The 21,199-nt window shown below is 38.6% G+C and overlaps 2 protein-coding genes across 5 annotated transcripts in view; one reads left to right on the top strand and one right to left on the bottom strand.

Annotated features, from left to right (window-relative positions):
* LOC135103355 (cytochrome P450 2J6-like) overlaps positions 1–21,199 on the bottom strand; it is a 31,016-nt gene that overhangs the window by 9,401 nt on the left and 416 nt on the right. The window contains exon 1 of one of the 3 annotated variants that reach the window (XM_064009418.1): positions 574–703. The exons of 1 other annotated variant lie outside the window; for it this stretch is intronic. Coding sequence is in view for 1 of the 2 variants with exons in the window: in XM_064009416.1 (XP_063865486.1) it covers positions 456–476 (21 nt within the window). In the remaining variant the exon portion in view is untranslated. Of the gene's footprint in view, positions 1–455; positions 704–21,199 lie in introns of those variants that run through there. One more of the 3 variants, XM_064009416.1, reaches the window with a different exon arrangement.
* Positions 672–20,185, top strand: LOC135103354 (target of rapamycin complex 2 subunit MAPKAP1-like). 2 transcript variants are annotated; one of them, XM_064009412.1, is made up of 12 exons: positions 672–805; positions 2,760–2,891; positions 3,147–3,275; positions 3,646–3,672; positions 8,201–8,370; positions 11,691–11,866; positions 14,350–14,520; positions 14,979–15,088; positions 15,470–15,583; positions 16,314–16,430; positions 16,569–16,706; positions 17,756–20,185. In XM_064009412.1, exons 1-12 carry the CDS (start codon positions 733–735, stop codon positions 17,986–17,988), a joined length of 1,590 nt encoding a protein of 529 aa, XP_063865482.1. In that variant the 5' UTR covers positions 672–732; the 3' UTR covers positions 17,989–20,185. The 2 variants fall into 2 exon arrangements, with proteins under 2 accessions (XP_063865482.1, XP_063865483.1); XM_064009413.1 differs by lacking the exon at positions 3,646–3,672.

Genomic DNA, 21,199 nt, shown 5'->3' with positions numbered 1-21,199 from the left:
TTTTTTCGCCATAACAATTCGACATCTAAATCGTTTAGAATGATTAATGGTTTTTGACTTGTTTTTATTATTCAAGAGAAAAGGATCTACTAAACGCAAGAAGGCTCCATGAAAACCCTCTTTCAGCATTAAGAGAACTTTTATGTAAATGTTTCTCAGGAAATATGTTCAATTTATGGTTTCTTAATTTGAAAGGAATGTAACTGTGTAGATAATTAGTTTTCTGAATAGCGATTTTGTGATGCATTTATGTCGTATTTTATGCTCAATAAGTATTTCATAAATCACAATAAGATAAGAATAAGTACATAGCAGTAAATTAAACTGAATATATCGAGTTTTCTTTCTTTAAACAAGCTCAAAGAAATCATAGAATATAAATTTTCTTCGTTATATTTCAGGTCACTATTTATCACATGTATTTACTCGGGATATCTTTAACTCCAAACACTTACTTTTGGGGATTCTACTGTCATACACTTGAGAGTGAAATAAATGCAAACCACTTCAGATTGCGACAATTCCTGTGGTGCAGCAGATAACAAATATACATAGAAGATGGTAGAGGAGGACCTGATGCCAGACGATCCTGAGTGAGGCCGTGTTGTGTTGTGGCGGTGACTGGCGGTGGTGACTGGCGGCGGCGGCGGTGGTGGTGAGCTGTGTGTGGTGGTGTGGTGGCCGCGGCGCCCCGGAGGCTGGCCGGCAAGGCTTCCTCACCCGCACACGGAAATGGCAACATATGACGATAGACAGTGGATCCTATCTCATATTCAAAATTCCTACGTGACCAGTGATGACACAGGTTGGTGGCGCCGAGTGCTGGATACTCGTGGCAGTGTGGCGAAGTGCTTGGCGCTGGTGTGGTGGTAAAATGTTGGACTGAATATGGTAGGTCCGGGCAGTGAGGGGCGGCGGGGACAAATCGCCGCCGCCGCCAGCAGACAAGAGCGGTGGCCCCTCTCAGCCTCCCTTGCTGTGCGCCGCCCTGTTGCCTGACTTCTGTGCTCAGCTGGGTGGTGAGGCTATGGTGCTAGGAGTGATGGAGACCCGACTTACTACTGCACTATAATTGATGGCTGGCTTATTAATTCATGATTACACCAACCACCACACCCTTTTTAACATCTTATAAATATACAGAATATGCGGTAAATCTTAACATTAGTGGTTCTTTAAGTACTCTGTTGCCCCCAGCGTAGGACAAATAGGCTTGATGATGAAAAAGCTGGGTTTTAGGATGGGTAAGGCCTAAATAAGCCAAATTTGGACACCTCAAAGTCTAAGAACAAAAACACCTTTTTTGTGGAAAATCTCAAAAAAAAAAAAAAAAAAAAAAAGTTGGCAAACAGGGAATACCCGTCCTTCATACCTCCCTACACTGCCCTAACCTTTTGATGTCACAAACCATGCTAATTGGGGAGCTTTGCTCCCATATCCCCCCACTACACTATTTTAACTGGTAAAATTTTGGTCTAACACCATACCATCGATCTTTTTCTCCTCTATCCCCAACAGGCTTGGGGACATGGTGGGAAAGTAGCATTTTTGGGTGGGGGAAGCCAGTTTATGCCAAATTTGGATATTGATTAAAAAGTCTAAGGATGAGATGCCATATTTTGAAAACAGGAACTTTCTAGTCTAACCTAACCACGGGCTTCGCCCACCCCTCTGGATCCTTCCTTAAGGACACTAACCTAACGTAACCATGGGGGCTTCAGCCCTCCCATGGACCCCCAGTTAAGGACACTAACCTAACAAGCTCACAATGGTGAAAAGATTTCCATGATTTAATATTATTAAAACATGAAATGTCTCTAATATGTGTGATTAAGTTGTGTCTTTATTTCATGCTACTTCATAATTGGCCTTGTGCCTTATTCCTTTTTGTTGTTCACTCCTTATTGAAGTCAGTTTCATAGGTACTTGGATGTAGGCAAAAAGAAAGCTGACCATAGTGAAAACAGCCAATATGTAGACAACATTCTTTCTCACAAAATTTCACCATAAAAACCCACTTGTGAAGGAAAACAGTGGACCTGGTAATCCCAGAGAGCACTCAGGAGACCAGCTTTTGTCTTGCTCCAAACCACCCACCATGTCCATAAAATTTATTTGGCAAATAGCAAATATCTGTATGGTTATCCCTGCCTATGCCTTTCACAACCAAATGGTTTGCCTTTTAAATTAAACTTCTGTTCAGTCAATCAAGAGGTGTTCAGAAGGTTAATTTTATCCAAAATTTAGTATATCAAGGGATTATTGTAAGTGTATTTACTTGAGTTTGGTGGCTGCTGTGGTACAGTAGGACCATACGTGCTTTGGGAACCAAGGGATCGTCAAGCTCACGGGTTTGAATCCTGACCTGTCTGAGTGTAGAAAGGGCATCCACTCTTGGTAACAAATTCCAAATGTCAAATCAAAGTCTTTCATTATGGAGTACTGTTCAAGCCTTGATAAACTAGGGAAGCTTGGCATAAAAAAAGAAAAAAAATTACTTGATTTCAAATAAACAAATAATTGTAATTACTGTCATGTCAGTTTAATGATAAGACATAAGTTAAGGAATACATAATTCTTGCAATGACTGCTTGATGGATTGACAGAGTGAGTGAATGATTCTCTTACTGACACACATTAACAGATTACAGTTTAACCGAGTGAATAAAGAATGAATAAACTACTAATGAACTATGACAAGTTTCCTGGATGAAGGCCTCCAGCTGGACCATTCACTGAATGTGCCTCCCTGCTTCCAGGGCTGTGTGAAGTGGTGGTGCAGCAGGAGTCTGGTGTGGCGAGCGTGGTGGAGTTTCCTTGCCTCGCCAATACTGACTCCCCGCCACGCCTCAATGAAGATCCTCCACCACACTCCCTTGACATTGCTCCAGGTAAGTGAGTCCCTGCTTTCCAAGATAGAGGAGCAGCTCGCAAAAGGTATGGAAGCCTTCCATCTCCTGAAACTCATGGCTTTTATATTTCTGCCCAAAATCATGCCAAAAACTCCTAGCTTTCCTTACTGAATCTTGATCATCCTCTCAGGCTAAACTGGCATAAACATGTCAGCATGCTGTGGTGGTGGTGATGATAATGGTGATGGTGTGTGTGTGCACACATCTGTGACTCCAAAAATTGTACTTTTACAGATATGGACTTTGTGGGCCATAGACAGAGGTCCTACACAGCTCAGAGGCTGGAGGTGATGAGGAGGGAGAAGAAGAATGCCTCCAAGGTGAAGAGAGTGGTGTGGAAACATAATACAGCCCCAATTGACGGTAAGATCTTGCTAGATACCCAAGTTTTGCTTTAATATTACAATGCTCTGTTGCTTAAGCATAGCATAGTGTTTGAGTTTGATTTAAAACTTTGCTTCATTGTCTGGCTAAAATAGGTTTGTCTTTTGAGTGCCGAGAAAGTAATATTTAATCTGAGACAATATATCAGTTTCACAAGTGGCTATTAGTTACTAAATTGTAAGCTTTGACCAAGTGATACATAGCTGTGTCATTCTATTATCATTTACAATGCAGTCCACTGTATGTCTATATTTTGGTATTTTTTGGCCCTGCTTGCAGTGGCTAGGGCAGAGTAAGTAGCATGTGCTCCTTCATGTCTTCTTAAGTCATGTTTCTGCACTGCCACCAGAGAGACTGGATGCTCCTGGGAATTATGGTAATATCTCCGTATTTACTTTAATTCTGTCCAGTTGAGAAAATATAAGGAAATATACATGTATGAGTTATTCTAAGAAAGGGACTGTACTGCAGAATGTGATAAGCAAGGTTCAAGTGTCAGCTTGTTGAATGATGCAATATTATGCACTCCTTGCACAGATTCTTGATGTAGGGAGTGCTTGAGGTGGTCACAGCTTAATAAGGTCACAAAAGGAAAACTTAGATTATATAATCTAAGTTTCATACATTCTAAGCTTATGTAATGGGAATGGTTTAGTTGTGGGGCAGAGAGGAATAAATTATTTATTTATTTATTTATTTAATTTATTTATGTGTGTGTGTGTGTGTGTGTGTGTGTGTGTGTGTGTGTGTGTGTGTGTGTGTGTGTGTGTGTGTGTGTGTGTGTGTGTTTGTGTGTGTGTGTGTGCTTGACTGTTATTTGATGTTTGCTTTCAGACAGAAACAGCGGGTGCAGAGATTATTTCACTTGATAGAAAACCTGGCTGTTTTCACATGGATAATGAAATGATACGATGTGTGACTATATTTGCTTTTATCAACCTAAATGTACTTTCAAGGTTTCTTTCTTGCGATGACCAGGTATGTCTATAAAGGTAAAAAGGAACATACCAGATCTGGTTTTGGAAAGTTTTGCTTGCCAAGTGTCTTTTGTCAGTGGCATTTGTTTTGATACTGCATTTCAAAGAGGATCCCTTTTTCCATTGTGTCTAATAATACCTAGTCAAGGTCTGAAAAGCTCCTTGCCATTTACATGTTGTACGTTTTTTCATTTCGTTATTCAGTGCTTCTCTCAAGTTTTTCTTATTTTTTCAGTCCTGGATCTTTCAACCTGAAGGTTCTCTCTTTCCATTCATTCTCCTCCAAACTTACATGTGTCCTTCATTTTCTTATTTGCATAACTTGATGGTCAAGTTCTCAAACTACTCTCAAAGCTTTTGTCACATCCACCACTGCATAATTAGGTAACAGTGATTTTGGAAATTTGCACCTCGTTTTACACCATGTTACAGTTATGTCACTCTTTTGATAGGTAAGAAGACATAGTCATCATATTTGTTGTGTTTAAGGTAAGAAGGCTGTATGAAGACTGAAAGATATGGTGCTCACCTAAATCTGTGACAGCAAGCATTCCTACATTGAACAGGCAGGTTCTCTAAACATTTGCCTCATGCTGAGCAGGATAGTCCCTTTCTTAACTCACGGGGATCACATTACTCTGGTGTGGACAACTATTTTTCTGCATAATTGTGCTGCTTTCCTTCTGTTGATTGCTAGATTAGTTTGCAGTAAGATTTTTTTTTGCTTGAATTGCACTTGCAATGATGGTGCCTATTGTAATTTGTTTATTTTTTGTCATTGTAAACAGTCTTGGGTTTTAGATTGTTGAGAGCAGTTCATTGAACTGTAGTTCACATAACATGCTGAGTGTGAGAGAAGTGGATGTGTACATGTTTGACACAGTAACTTAAGAAAAATTAAGTGAGATGCTGATGTCATGCAGGTATTAACTTATTTTGTAAGGTGATAATTGAATAGATTATCTATCTTGTAAGTCTCATGGAATCAGGACATGAGAGGCAAAGAATATTATAGAGCAAGAGTATCGTCTTGCTATTGGTGACATATGGATCAGAGACTGGATGCACAACACAACACAACACACTCAAGAATGCATTCTGTACAAACAAGTAATCTGAGAGTGACAGGATGAGAAGATAACTATTATGAAATTGTGTGCAGAAGTTGCTTAATGGAAACTTAAGCAAAATGGTGTAAAGTATCCATGGCTTCCCATTGCCATCTTGATGCACACAGAACCACTTTAATGCTGTCTTAAAAACAGTATTTGATGGAATATTTACAAATGAAGAGGCTGAGGCTTTTCTGTAGTGACCACCCCACTGGAAGACCTGAGATAAGTTAATTTGTATGTTCCATACAATTTATATATCTGCAATTGAAACCATATATTTTAGGTTGCAAGATTACATATATATTTTCACAAATTGCAGAAGTAATAGATTACTCAGAAATTGTTAAAAGATTTATCTCAACCATAAAGAGTAAATTTTGTTAAATATTTGTTATGTAGTGTGTTACCAGTTAGGTACCATGTGTGTGTGTGTGTGTGTGTGTGTGTGTGTGGGTGTGGTACAACTTTCAGTGACATTGAAATGTAGGAGTTGAGATACCTCTTTGGTGTTGTATTAATGTTGTAGCTAATAAGTGTTTTCTTTAACAAAAGTAATGTGTCTAGAAGTGATGGCTTTAAGAATGGCTTGCTCTTAAGTGGTTTGTGTGTGTGTGTGTGTGTGTGTGTGTGTGTGTGTGTGTGTGTGTGTGTGTGTGTGTGTGTGAGCAATGATGTGTATGTATGTGTGGGCTGTGGAGTGTGTTGCATGGTGCACACCCCAGCATTGCTTGTTGAGTGTTGTCGTGCATGGTGCCTTTGGTCTGTGGCACGTGTTGGTGGGTTAAGGAAGCCTTGGTTTGCTTGTCATTCCCTCAATGTATTACTTGTCTTTTCTGGTGTGAAGAGGAGGTTGTGTCATAATGCTTCACTGAACATGTAGATGTATAGTGTCAAATTGAACTTACTGTAATACAATTCATTGCTACCTCAATTAAATCTTGCAGTGTATGTGACACCACATTGGTTCAAGTGCTCAGCCCCACCTGTGTCTGTGCAGCACATCATGTGTATCAAAAGTGCTTAGAGTTTTCCTGCCATTGAAATGAAAATACATAATAGAAATCTTAGGACAACAGTGATTGTTATACTATTTCCCAAATAATTTTCTATTACTGTGGTTATCTTAAACACATTCAAACATGTAAATTATGTGATATGCCTTCCCCCCAGAATTCTTTGTGGTATGACAGCTGCAATGTCCTTTCATTCTGGCAGTGTGTGGCAGCTTTTCATCTTGGCTTCTGGCATCATGTTCAGTTGCATTCCCAATCAAAATGTATGCTGGAATGCACTCAGTTGATTTGTCTATTCACACAGCTGACTTTACTGTTGCCATTCTTTATTCTGACAAGTCCCGTGCCATGTAACAATGTGTGACTCACACTGAAAGAAAACTAATGCTTGTATTTATATAGTTATTGAGGTTAAATTTTATATTAAAAACCTTCAGTGAAATATTTCATGTGTTCCTGTGTATATGTACTGATGAAGTCAATTGACAAGTTGGCTGGGCACTGCCCAGACCTTATCTTCTTTTGCAGCTATTTGTGATAGGTCTGATGAAAGTGATTATTGACTTTAGTAACAGCAAAGGTGAGACAGTGTTACATAAACGAGAAGATCAAAACTGTATCCCCATAGGCTGAGCTGATCTAGAAGCCACACTCCTGCCTTCTCTTAGCTTTTGGCACAACAGCTGGTTGGTGCACTTCCCCAGTCTAAGATAATTTAAGTCACATCATCAAATACCCTTAACCTAAGATGATTTTTTAAAAAATATTATTACAAAAACAATGATAAAATCAAGGTGTTAACTCTTCAGAGAAATTGTTTGAACAAATAACAAAATGTTTATATAAAAGTATTTGTGTGGTTGTCAGCCTGTGCCACTGGAGACCTCACCTGTGTTGACACTTGCATGAATATGCTTTTGTAAAGAGTTTGTTGTTTGTTTCCACAGTTTCTGTGGATGGTTAATACTTATAATTATGGTTTTTATGTTAATATTTTTAAAAAGTAATATTAGGACAAGGCCAATTAATGATATTTTAAGTATATGAAAATTTTAGTAATAAGAGCAGCATGAGTGTAGTAGTCAGCTGCCCCACTGGGAAGCAGGAGTCAGGAGGTGTGGCTTCTGGATCAGTTCAGCATGTGGTAACAATAGGATGAATAAGTATTAGAATGATCTATCTAACTATATCTCTCTATAAAGGAAATTTTCACTTTAACCAAAGCACTTCCCTTCACCATGTGGGCCTTTGCTTGGACAGGATACTGAACTGACAGACATTGACTTCATCCCTGTTTACCTCCTCCAGAATAACCCCAAAGGAAACATTTACATAACAGTGGTCTGTGTGGTGTTTGCAGCAGCCCCAGATTCAAACCTAAGCCCACACATTCCTTTCACCCACCACACTGCACAACTGTCAGATTACTGTAATGTGAATGGTGAACTTTCAAAATGTTTTACCTCACAATTATTTGATTTAGAACAGAGAACTATAACAAAACAATAACTATAGAAAATAAAGTAATGTGTACATTGAATTAGGCATATAGGATTTTTAAATTACATTAGTGAGTATCTACACAAAAAAATATATGGTGAATTTAAGGAAATTCTAAGGACTAGATAAGTTTGAACAGAAATCAAGTCAACAAGTAATCAGATTTTTAACATCCAAATGGGAGTTGCCTTAAGGTTGGGACAGTAGGAATACAGTTGGTGATTTTGTATGTGTGATTAAATTTAGCTGAAAAGAAATGTAATATAAAGGTAATTACTCTAGTTTTTGTGTGTTTGCAGAGAGTGAATTGAATGAGCTGTTTTCCCGTAAAGCTGTGATAACTTCTCGCAATCCCCAAGACTGTCCTCTACCCCAGCAGGCTCCTGTCTCTCTCCTCTCCCGCCTTGTGCAGCAATATCCTGACGGTCTAAATAATCCATTTCTTGAATATGCGAAGTTTGATGGCACGGTTAGTCTTGATCTTATTTTAAGCTTCCATAATCTTAAGTATTATGATAAGTATGCTGGCTTCCAAATTAGAGATTACTCGTATTGCTTTTGTGTCCATTAGAGGCTTGGGAGAAACAGAGGCTGACTAACAGGGTGACACATAGCAGTTATAAACAGTGGTAATTAATAAAACACTTCAAGAATGCAGATGCAGGACAAGGTAGGCAAGTGGAATCCATTGTCCTTAGTATAAAGCAACACAGAACATGAATACCTACTATCACCTTGTACCTTTACAGCTAATAACCATTGTTTAGAAGGGCTGTGTGGCACCACCATGACGGAGGTTATCCAGTCTCTGTGTCTCCAGGGTCTCTAGCATCACCATTGGCTCCTCTCCCTTCTGTCCGTACAACATGATGGCTTCTGGAAATTGCTTCACTTGACTAACTGCTTTTTGCTATTCCTCTGTGATCCAAATGTTATTAAAATGAAGCACTTTTGGCTGGAGATGAAAAATATGTATTATGAATTCATGTGTGAATTCATGGCATTCTTAACTACAAAATTTCATGGAAAACATGTATTTTGCAAATAATACATAGATGTCTCAAAAAAAAGAACCAAAGTAGTTAAGGATTTGGTAATTTGTACTAGAAAGATTGACTGGTTAAGTATTCATTGCTCCCCACCAGTCTGTGTAGGCAGGTGAAGAGCAGCATGATGTAGGTGAGGCCTCAACTGAAGCATATTCAAGGTAAAAAATTGTATTTTAAAATTTTGCTAAAGCATTCTGAAGAAAAAAACAAGATTAAATTCAATTTCATTCCAAGGAAGGATTTTTTTTATCTTTCCATTTCTTGTGCCCTCCAGTAAGTTTCTCTCTAGGACGTGGCTGTAAAAAGGTTTCCATCCAAGGATCTCCATGCCACAGTCATTAGTGCTTCTGATAAGCTTCTTTTCCTCAGTTCTTTCTTTCTGCATACTCAGCCTTCTTTCCTTAAGGTTCTTGTCTTATACACAATCCTTAGGTTGTAACAAGAACTTTCTGACTAACATTTCCTGCTTATGAACTATACTAATGTAACTTTGCTTGGTAAATAAGATATGGATTACCTTGCATTTTTTTGTGTATTTTTTTTTTTTTTTACCTTTTTTTTTTTACTTTACTAAGCCAGCCTTGAAAACAGAGTCGGTCACCTGTCCCCAGATGTGTGGAAAGTGATGCACAAAAGATAGTGTCAACAAATACATTACAGTCTGAAGGGGAAGGCAAATTTGTCTGATATAGAATAGGATGCATAAAAACAAACATGATTCATTCCAGTGTAGTGTTTGTTATGGCAAATGGGCATTATTGTGACTGAAGAACTGAAGAACCTATGGGAAAAATTAATTAGTTCCAGGGAACCAGAAAGTAATATAAAAAATTCCACAATTTTTTAATAAAAATACATCAAAATGAGCACATTTGCACTACTAAATTTGAAATAACACAACAGATGTATGCAGTACCCTCCTGAGTTTCATGCTTAGCCCTAAATTTTGAGTTTCATGCTGCTTTGAAAAGTATCTGTCACATTTACCTATTGTCAGTGTCACACAAACACACAGTAAATCCCACCTAAGTTCTCTCTCTCTCTCTCTCTCTCTCTCTCTCTCTCTCTCTCTCTCTCTCTCTCTCTCTCTCTCTCTCTCTCTCTCTCTCTCTCTCTCTCTCTCTCTCTCTCTCTCTCTCTCTCTCTCTCTCTCTCTCTCTCTCTCTCTCTCTCTCTCTCTCTCTCTCTCTCTCTCTCTCTCTCTCTCTCTCTCTCTCTCTCTCTCTCTCTCTCTCTCTCTCTCTCTCTCTCTCTCTCTCTCTCTCTCTCTCTCTCTCTCGTGAAAGTAAGAACAATTCTAAGGATTGCTGAATAGTTGGTAAGAAAAATGAAATTATGTATACAAGAGTGAGAAAGAATGAAGCAAAAATGACATAAAATAAATGAGAGAGAGAGAGAGAGAGAGAGAGAGAGAGAGAGAGAGAGAGAGAGAGAGAGAGAGAGAGAGAGAGAGAGAGGTATTACCCCTTTGTCCCTTATCTTTGATGGATAAGGGGGAGGGGAGGTGACAGGAAGGGAGGTTTGAGACAAGACAAAAGAAGGGAGAGGAGAGGAAAAGAGGGGAGGAAGGGACTGGTAGCTGATGGGTGAGCAGTGGCTCACACAGCTGGTGAGTTAGTCTTGGGAGTTTTAGTTTGTTACTCAGATTAGATTTTTATTAAAATTTCAGTGCCTACATGAATGGCAAGTTTGTCTTGTTTATATTGTTTCATTATTCTGATTAAGTTTTTATTCCAGTGCTTACATGAGTGGTGAGTTTGTTATGTCAGTTTTGGTTTGTTATTCTAATTTAATATTTATTAAAATTTCAGTTTGTTATCGCAGTTATACGTTATAATGACCATGTGTTGTTGCGTATCCTACTGTACTCCATTGGTTTAAATGTTTAGTGTAACCATTTGCAAACTTTTAATTATTATGAGTACTTTCAAAGCCAAGAAGTGGATGTGGTTGAATCTCCCTCACAAATAGGAGACTGAAGGAGTGTAATGCCAGTCTCTCACACCTAACTGCAAATGTGTTTTTCTTTGGCATATAGCACTGGTAGGCTCTTCCACAGAGGCCTAGAAAGGTTGGCCCCAGCTGGTGGTGGTGCAGGTGGGGATGCTTTGAGTGGTGCCTGCAGGGGCTCTAGCCATTTCCAGGTACCCTCCTGATGCACTCAATATGTATAATTTGTCTTTATATTAATTAATATAGTTTCCTCTCCCTATATCTTAAACTTTTTGCATTCATTTTAATATTTTCATCCTTTTACCCATATATTTCTTTGTTTGAATTTTTGATGGATTCAGATGCATCCAGGATAATTCCAGTCCTATATTCCATCTACATTATTGTAATCTTCCATACTCTATCAGACATCAGGCATGTAAAACCATCTTTACTTTTCTTATAACTTTCACTCAGCTCTGTTCACACAGTTTCACCAACCTTGTCTTTCTTCATATGATTGGAGACTGAGTCTAGGATGCTGTCAGATCATTGCATTGATTTAATTCTGTAATAAGTTTGGCCTGCTACAGGGACATTTATAAATAGTCTTGCCTTAGGTTGCGCTTCATCTTTCCTGGAATCCCGCTCATCACAGTGATCAATGAAGAAAATAATAACCATAGCGATGGTGGCAGTGTTTTTTGAACGTGGCGATTGTCTGGTTTGCTCAACTCCTGTTGGCTTGGTTGTGTTGCTGTGGTTTGAGTTGCATAATCACCCACTGTTTATCATGTTTTTTCCTCAGACACACACAAACGTCCAAGCTCGTCGCATAAGTATTTATCTCTTGATTGGAGATGACCCAGCCCCAAACTACCCACTGGTTGTCTCTGTCATCAACTGTCATCAAGCACGGGTTATTGATCTCATTGGTCTGATATGCTGGCTGTATACCAAAGAAAACAGACAACCACCTCTCAGGTAAGGAAGCATTGTTAACATTAAATCTTACAATAATGGACTTGTCTTCATTCAGCAGGCTGTTCCTAACATGTCAATAGAAAGAAAAAAAAGTACTCTGGTCTCTGTACAGTTTTTCCGATATTTGAAGCATGATTTCAGGAAGCATGGCTTCACGAAGGGGAAGTCTTGCCTGATGAACTTGTTAAGTTTTTACAATACTTGAGATTTTTACAGAAATTAGAATCCTATAAATTCTCTGTAATAATATTTTACACATATATTACACTGTTTCCTCACATTTACAGCTTAATGATTTTTAAAATAATGCACATTAACATCACTAGACATTGTAAGCTTGTATTCATCTGCTAACTTCCTTCACACATCTGTCTTTCTTTCCATGCCCTTCTCACATTTATATAACTTCCATAATTTTTATTTTTTAATCACATCCCTGTCCTGTTTATCTGTCAATTTTATTATGATGAAAAGGAATCTGCTGCAAGGTTACAGATGCAGGATGAGGTCAGGTCTGAGACAGAGTTGAGAGAGAGAGATAAGGCAGGATGAGAGAGGAGGTGAGGTGTGAGGGTGTAGGGCAAGAGGAGGGAAGATGTGTCTGGATGGGGTGAGGAGGGAAGATGTGTCTGGATGGGGTGGAGGAGAAAGAGAGGGGGAGATAGGTGTGAGTATGTTGGTGGGTCAGGTCATGCTGAGATGGGAGAGGTGAGGTTGAGGTGAGTAAATGAGGAAGTGGAGAGGGTGGAAGGGGCAGAAATGAGGGAATTAGGTGAAGTCAATGTAAATGAGTAGTATAAATATTTTGTAGATAAATTCCACACAGGACAGTTAGCAAACATCCCGTATAGAGCAATAAGATCACAGAAAAATTACCCTAAATGGATGGCTGTTAGGTGAAGAAGTTTTAAGGCCACAATATATTGAATTAGAACAGTCAGGAAGTTAACAGGGAAGGCTAAGGGCAATTATGAATTAAAGGTAGTCAGCCAGTTGAAGACGGACCCCAAGGGATTTTATCTGGTATACAGGATGAAGAATAAGGATATTATAGGTCCATTAAAGGCAGCAGATGGGGAGTTGGTTAGTTCTGGGGAGGAGATTAGTAAAATTCTGAATGAGCATTTTTGAACTGTCTTCAACCAGGAAAATGTGCAGGATATGCCAAATAGTGAACAGATTTTTAGAGCAGATGAGAATGAAAAGCTGACATATTTCCATAACTAAGGAGATAGTGGAACAGGGGATAGATAGGCTAAAAAAGTTCAAGACACCAGGACCAGATGAAATATATCCCAGAGTACTTAAGGAATGCAAAGAGGTTATTAGTGAGCTATTAGTTTCTGTCTTTAGGAAATCACTTGAGTCAGGTTAGGTACCAGTAATGTGGAGGCAGGCTAATGTAGTACCCATCTTTAAGAAAGGAGATAAAACTTTAGCATCTAATTATAGACCTGTCAGCTTAACTTCAGTTGTAGGTAAAATAATGGAGTCAGTAATAGTGAGGAACATTAGGGAGCATTTAGACAAACTTAACTTGATAAATCAGTCACAGCATGGCTTTATGAAGGGGAAGTCTTGCCTGACAAACTTGTTAATTTTTTTACAATAAAGTGTACGAGGCAGTAGATAATGGTGATAGTTATGACATCTTATATCTGGACTTTAGTAAAGTGTTTGACAAGATACCCCATCAGTGGCTCCTGTAATTATGTTGTTAGTGCTAAGACGTTAGGGAGCTTTAAGAGAAGATTAGACGGGTTTATGGTTGGGGATGATAGGTGGAAATAGGTAGGTATATTTCATACAGGGACTGCTACGTGTAAGCCTGGTCGCTTCTTGCAGCTTCCCATATTTCTTATGTTACAGTTATGCAGAACATTAAAACAAGAATGCATGAAAGTGAGAGCAAGCAAGAGAACTTGGGTGTTTACACTGGAAGCCTTCTGAGGCAGTAGCTGCCTATTGTCTGCATATTGTCTGCATAGCTAACATCTTACAACTAATGGGATATTTTGGCTAATGTGGATGCATACATTATTGATTGCAGAATCCAAATGTATTTGTGATTACCTGATAAAACACAAAATAAACAAATTTTGAAGAATTTAAGTCAAAGAACTGTTCCTAAATAATTCCAACTTGTTTTATTTATGACTGCTATGGTTATGGAACTGTGCTAATATAAAATGCTTATGTTGATGGATGAAATTTTCTCAGATTTTCATAAGATGCCATATAAGCAAAGCATGGAATGTTTTTATAAATATTTTTGCATAATCTCTCATTTGTGGCAGTGGTGGCTGGAGTCCACTAAAGGGTATATAGTACAGTACATATTTCATTTGTATTAGTACCTTACTTACTGGTCCTTGTTTCCCTAGTTGCTACTCTAATATTTTCATTCTTAAATATAAGTTATTCTATTCTTTATTGGTTGTAGAAGACTAACATGATTGGTGTGTGTGTGTGTGTCCTTGCAGGGGTGGCGTGGAGCATTATGCTTTGCATATTGCAGAGGAGGATGGCCAGGTGGACTGGGATTTTCAGGCTCTGCGGCCACGGGACATCATTGAAAAGTTTGGTTTCAATGTTTTAGCACTAGTCGAGAAGAAGACCGTCCGAGAAGCTTCACAGGACGTTGTAGTGACTTTGTAAGTGTGCAATGATGTACAACTGGTATACTTCATAATTTTGTTATATGTGAATTGTCAGCCCTATTCTGTGGAGCTGCATCAAATCATCCCCTTTGCTTAAATTATAATTTCTTTGCATTCTTTATAATCCTTAAAATGCACATCATTGAATTTGAATTGTGTTGTTTGTGTGAAGTGTAGGTGGGCTTCATTTGGATGCCCATGTCACATGAAAAGTGACTCTGCTAACCTACACAGACTTCCAGCTCAAAGATGCTGTAGGGACAGTAGGCAGGCATGTAATTCTCAGTATGACTTAACTATTTCTTCACTGTTAGCAGTTCCTCCTTAGGCATTTTGTGTTATTCTTTCATTTAATTTGGAGTCAAATATGTGTTTAAAGGCCAGTAGTAGGATGAATTTAATTAGCAAGCTCAGTTAATTATTTGATCTAATAATTTTGTAATATATTCCAGAAATGTAGCTGGTGGAGCCTTTAGTAAGATAACAGTCGACAGCAGCATAACACTCAAAGAAATTCTCAATAGAACAATAAGCAAAAGAAAGGATATGGTAAGAATAAAAGGTATGGATACAAGCTTTATTACCTTGCAGTCTGTGTTTGAAATAGAGTAAGTTTCCATAGTTGTTATGAGAAAGCATTTGGCTTTGTGGAATAATGTAATGAAAATAATTATGAATGCAGCTTGCTGGCATTCACTGGACAATATCATTCAGGAATTAAATGCATTAGTGTAATTCTTCCCTTGTCCCCTTGATTGGAGGGACATTGCACACCCTTCATGGTGTTGAAGGTGACTAAAGCAGGCAAAGCAAAGAGACTAGAGACCCCTTCCTTTCAGCAGGAGGAAGGTTGGCTTTGGGAAGAAATGATGAAAAATTCTTAAATTGCTACGCTAAAATATGTAGACAGAAAAGTAAATTGAGAACCCTTGATCATTTTTAGATGCTGGGCTGGATTACCACCTAGAGAGAGAAGATGAGCCAGGCATCGCATTAGACCCAGAGAAAACACTTGGTGACATCAACTGTACAGAATTTGCTGTGGTGCGAGACAATAGTAAGTCTTGTGAATGCCTGCTGAGCTGCCAGACATTCAACTGCCCTACCAGGAATAGAAAATAATCTTAGGGCTGATCTCCAAGGACCAATCTCCATTCTAAGTTTTTTTTTTGCATCCCAAGTTTTTTTTGTGATGACTAAATATATGATTTTCCAAATTTTTCAATTAAAGAAGGGCAAATTGGCAAAAATGAGGTAAGTATGGTGTCACCAGAATTATCATGAGCTCCAAGCTCTGTAATTGTGATTGGACTCATGATATATACAAGTTTGCATTATATGATTTAGTTTCTGGTAACCACTGTGGGCATACATGATGTGTTATAGATGTGTGAGTTGTTGTGCTGTGGGAGATCAGAAGTGATCTGTACTGCATCTTTGGAAGTCTTAGTCACTAAATTATAATGCTTGTTACTTTTAATTTACTTTTATAAGCCTTATATTGGTGGTTATTTATGATTATGCACCATGTGACTATATATACATGAAGTTTTAATTAATTCTCAAAGTATTGAGTATATTTCTGTGTTTGCCCTTTGATATTTGTCATCTGTTGTAAATGTTCTTATCAACATGAAAGTTCTTGGAAAAATCCCATTATTTGTAGAAGTAAATAGGATCAGTATTGATATACATGTGTAGGCCTGACGGCTTCTCACTGCTTCTCTTATTTCTTGTGTTCTTATCTTCTTTCTTATATACAAATAATATTGTCTTGTTTCCTGCAGGTAAAAGACACGAGCCTCTTATGGAGTCCAACAACATGTCGGTGGTGGAAGCAACGCTGTACAAGTCCTATCGGGTGGTGTGGGTGTACAAGTTTGGCAAGTGTGAGGCATCTCTGGGTGAGTGTGTTGACTTGTTCACAGACTGTGGGATAAAAAAGCTGTACCTGACTGTGTTTATGAAAGAATGAGAGAGTCACGAAAATATGGTTAGCCTTCTTATCATCAACCCATTGCTTAGCTTCTCCTTTACTCTAGGAATTTCTGGTGAGAAGTTTGAGATTCACCCACTGCCACCCAAGACACCGGGTCCCTTCCTGCCCCTGCGCTCCCGAACCCCCGTCACCTGCAACATGGATCAGGTGGTGGACTGCAGTCGCAAGGCAGAAAAGAAAGGCAAGTCACTCTCCTGTTTTCAGCCATAGATATACATCACTGTATATTTATTATTTTCTCTTTTTCTGCTCCCTTAAATATATTAAGTGAAAAGTTTCAAAGGAAAAGTCAGATTCAGAGATATCTTGGTACTCTCATAGAGGAACTTATAGGAAGATGAGACCAAAAACATTGAATTTTCAGTACAAATGCATAAACGATGAGACGAAATTGGCTACTTTCACCAGACTTAGTGACAAGATAGTTAATGCCAACTGCCTGGTCAGTAAAGGCAGACTTATGTTTTCATGAGTGTAGTGACAGAGGTTTGATCTCTGCTGCAAGTCTCTCAAAGCCAATTTATCTCACCTCCAGATCAATTTCTTAATGCTTCCATGATGTTCCTAGGTAGAACATCACATACACACACACACACACACACACACACACACACACACACACACACACACACTGCTTAGTGTAGTGGTTAGCACAGTTGATTCACAACCAAGAAGTCCTGGGCTCAAGTCCCAGGTGCAGTGAGGCAAATGGGCATGCCTCTTAATGTGTAGCCCCAGTTCATCTAGCAGCAAGCTGGTACAGGATGTAACCTGATGGGTTGTGGCCTCACTGTCCCAGTGTGTGGTGTACGAATAGTCTCAGTCCTACCCAAAGATCAGTTACTATGAGCTCTGAGCTCTTTCCATAGGGGAACGGCTGGCTGGGTGACCAGCAGACAACTGTAGGTGAATAACACACACACACACACTGTTCAGAATGTCATCACTCATATTCTTTCATTAGCATCTGACATTTGATATAAAACCTTATTCATTGTCATATTGAAAATTTTAAGATTTTTTTCTGATATAAGGTTGTGTATTTAAGTATTTATTTATTTTCATTTGCATCTTTGGTAAATGAGGCATTGGGACAAACATCTCAGATCTTGGCAACCAACTTTCAGCCACATTATAATTACTGTAGGATGAAAATTTATTATTCTTTAAGGGCTGTTGCTATTTGTTTGGAATTCTTAATAATAAGCATTTTCCCTTCTTCCTTAACAGGTAAAATAGATATTCAGATAACCTGCCAAGGAGAAAACCGGTTTAAGGACTTTATTTTTGAATGCGAGACAAAAATGGGGCAAGAAATATTAGACAAGTGTAGGCATATCTTTGATCTCCGCTCAAGTTCAGTCCGTAAAGAATTTTGGCGGGAGAAGAAGCCATTCCGAAGACACAACAGCCTCTCCATGAGGAGGAGGCCGAGGACAGAGAACCATGTCAATGAGGTATAGTAAGTCAGCGTTTATTCCTCCTTTCTGCAACGACTAGAGATGACTGAAGGAGTGTGACATGTTTGGATGCAGTGAAATCTGTTGTAGAAGTTGGTGATACTTCAGTATTTTCCTTTTTTTTTGTGGTCCATTTAAGTGACACAAGTTATTCACTCCAAGATGCCTTTGTGTAGAAAATGATTTATGACATTTTATACTTAATGAAAGCAGTTTCATTGTTGGCCAAGATTCCAACAAACATGTAGTTCTCATTTTTCAGAGCAAACACTACATTTCCTAAATGAATGTGCATATGTATTTTTCAGAATGTAGTTGACTAGGGCAGTTTGTATTTAATGAAACTAGTTACCTTCTCTGACTCAATGATGATAATTTAAAGTATTTGATATTTTAAGAGGTACTTAATGATACTTTAGGAATAAACTAGTCCAAAGCCTCATCTGTTCTTCCTGAGTCATGCAGTAGACATTTCAAGCTCAATGTGAGTGGCTCCCAAGTGCTTCCAGTGCTTTGATGCAACCTTGGAGCTGTTGGATCCTTCAAAGACAGTACAGTACAATGCTGAAATATTGACAGGACATCCAAAGAGCTTTAATGTTTAGCACTTGAGCCAGTTATTAGTTCGTACAGATGTTCTGTTTGACACTGCATCCCATAAGCATTGTGACATAGACAGCATCACATGATTTACTAGATGAGGTTGTTTTAGTGATATTGGCCTGTTTTAGTGGATGGCCTGGAAGTGTCCACTATTCTGTTGCCTGTCCTGTGCTAATTTGGTTCAAGAAAATTCATGATGATAGCAAAGTGTTAGTGTCTGTAGGAGCTCAGATGAATGTTAGTCATGCAGTTAGTAGGGTGTACTTTACTTTTTGTGGTTTGTACTGGAGAAGCCATGTTAATATGTTCCATGCATAGCTAAATAGCAAGGTGAAGCATTGAATCTTGTCCATTACCGTGAGGAATGTTGAAAATTCTTGAAGCCTTTCATTGTATGTTATATGACCTAGGAAGAGATAGTTAATTATTATATTGTGGGGATTTTATATGCTCAGAAAAATCCTAAGTTTATGATATATATATGATGCAAAATTCTTAAATCTGTTGTTTGATATTATTGGTAAAATATCTCTGCTAAGGAATAAAAAAAATTTTAGAGGATTTGCTGTGAGAAGCAAAGGGCTTTCAACTGGGTTGGTTTCCTCGCAGAATATTACATGAAAACAATATTTTTTTTGTAACCAAAGCATTAGGAATAAGTAATATGTTATTGAACTTCTAAACTCTTTAGAGAATGCATGTGAGTATTCCTGTCACTAATGGAACAAACTCAGATCTTTTCAGTGGCTGGGACCAAAACAGTCAGGGTGTTGCAGTAGATACTTGCTGGCTCTTCATCTTTCAAGTACTTATGAACATTTTTACACAGGTACTTAACATAATAAGAACTTGAACTAAACTATCACTGGTATTCTTGTGTTGGTTAATACTAAGTACAAGAAGCTAAGAGTGAACAGTTGAGTGAGCACTGTTCTTTACAAGTCCTTTTCATGTGAGAGGATGCACTGGAGATTCTAAAGTCACAGGTTGATGACATTTTAAGGGTAAATTTGGAAAATCCTAATCTTTCCTTCTTCCCATAGCTGATGAGAGTGAGTAAGGACCATGCCACATGAGACAATTTTCATCTTTGATGATGTACCCACCAATGAAAAGAAAATAATTTTGTAAAATACAGACTGATGATTCTATTCATGGCAACTGTTCCTCCCAAACTGGACCTCTGGGAAGACCTTTGGGTTAGGGATGTGTGGAGCACTGTGAAGAGTTGGTTGCATTTGATTTTGAGGAAACCTTTAACTAATTAATTGTGCATCAGCTTGTAACACTTAAAAGAAAAATCTACAGTTGTGAATTTTTGTATGAAAAACAATAGAAATGATACAATCATTAATTTGTTGGGTAGATTTGATGCTCTCAAGACATTTGGTCTACTAGTTAGACTGGTCTTAAAGGTGTGTGTGTGTGTGTGTGTGTGTGTGTGTGTGTGTGTGTGTGTGTGTGTCCTGAAAGTGAGTGAACACTTTGGGGCCGACATCAGTGTGAACCCTGGCTGGGGACTGTCCAGTTTTGGAGGAGTATGGTGTACTGTATTGAAAAGTTTTTGTTTAGTTGAAAATAAATTTTATTGTATAAACACAAGTATCTCTTTCCTGTGTATGTGGCAACTAAAGCATTGTGTTGACCACTATCTATTCTCAGTGCTGGTACATTTTAAAACAAAAAGTACATTTTCCAAGGAATGTTTGTAGTATGTTGTAGTATGTTGTAGGGGTATTACATAGAGGTGTTGGACTACTGTCGTGAAATGTTAGATTACTGTGTTGAAATATCACATTCCTGCATGTCACACAAGGCACTAAAAGGAGCACGATAAGGAGGCTGAGGGCAGCTCTGCATTTGTATCCCTTAGAGTTCCCTAGTCTCTTTTTTTTCATCTTTCATTTACACTCCCCTGCCCAGGCGCGCGCGCGCACACACACACACACACACACACACACACACACACACACGCAGGGATACGTGGTGGTGAGGATGTTCGTTAGCGACATGACTTGGTTCGTTTCCGCGCTCTAATGATCGTTACTTTATGTGCTCCTTTCTGCCATCTGAAAATCGACACAGGGTTGTTACATAGCTCACTCAGTAACAGCGTGTCACCCCGAAAGAATTCCACTTACCTTAGTTCTAGCCAATCGCCAGTAAAACGACACACGAAAGGGAGCCAGAGAACTATTTTTATGAGGTATTTATACATCCGAAAAATCACTGCTATCCGTAATAATAAATTCAAGTAACTATTTTTTCCCTCTCTCCTCCGCATCTCCTCTTCCTTATCCTTCATGCTACTCTCTCTCCTCTCCTCTTCTCTCCCCTCCACCTCCACCTCCTTTACATCAGAGAGGAAATTATTACCTTAGCGGAGGGGCGGGAAAGGACGTGGCGTGGCGCCGATCAGAGATGAATCACAAAGCTATATAATTGGTGTTTAACCATTTGACTTCCACTTGCTACACCTTTCTCTAATTACGAATCAGTCTGAAACATTTTACTTGTTACACAGCCACATCCAATATTTAAACTGGGTAGAAATTCCAAAATCTAATCTTTTCGCTCATAATTTTCTTGGATGGATTAGTGGGTGGTTGTG

The sequence above is a fragment of the Scylla paramamosain genome, chromosome 9 (genome assembly GCF_035594125.1).
Source record: "Scylla paramamosain isolate STU-SP2022 chromosome 9, ASM3559412v1, whole genome shotgun sequence".
Lineage (NCBI taxonomy): Eukaryota > Metazoa > Arthropoda > Malacostraca > Decapoda > Portunidae > Scylla > Scylla paramamosain.
This window is presented reverse-complemented; position numbering and strand designations above follow the sequence as displayed.

Coding starts and splice junctions, on each gene's coding strand:
- LOC135103354 (XM_064009412.1), top strand. CDS start 733: ATGGCAACATATGACGATAGACAGTGGATCCTATCTCATATTCAAAAT. Junction 14,521..14,978: donor CAGGACGTTGTAGTGACTTT/GTAAGTGTGCAA, acceptor AATATATTCCAG/AAATGTAGCTGGTGGAGCCT. Junction 15,089..15,469: donor GGATATGGTAAGAATAAAAG/GTATGGATACAA, acceptor GATCATTTTTAG/ATGCTGGGCTGGATTACCAC.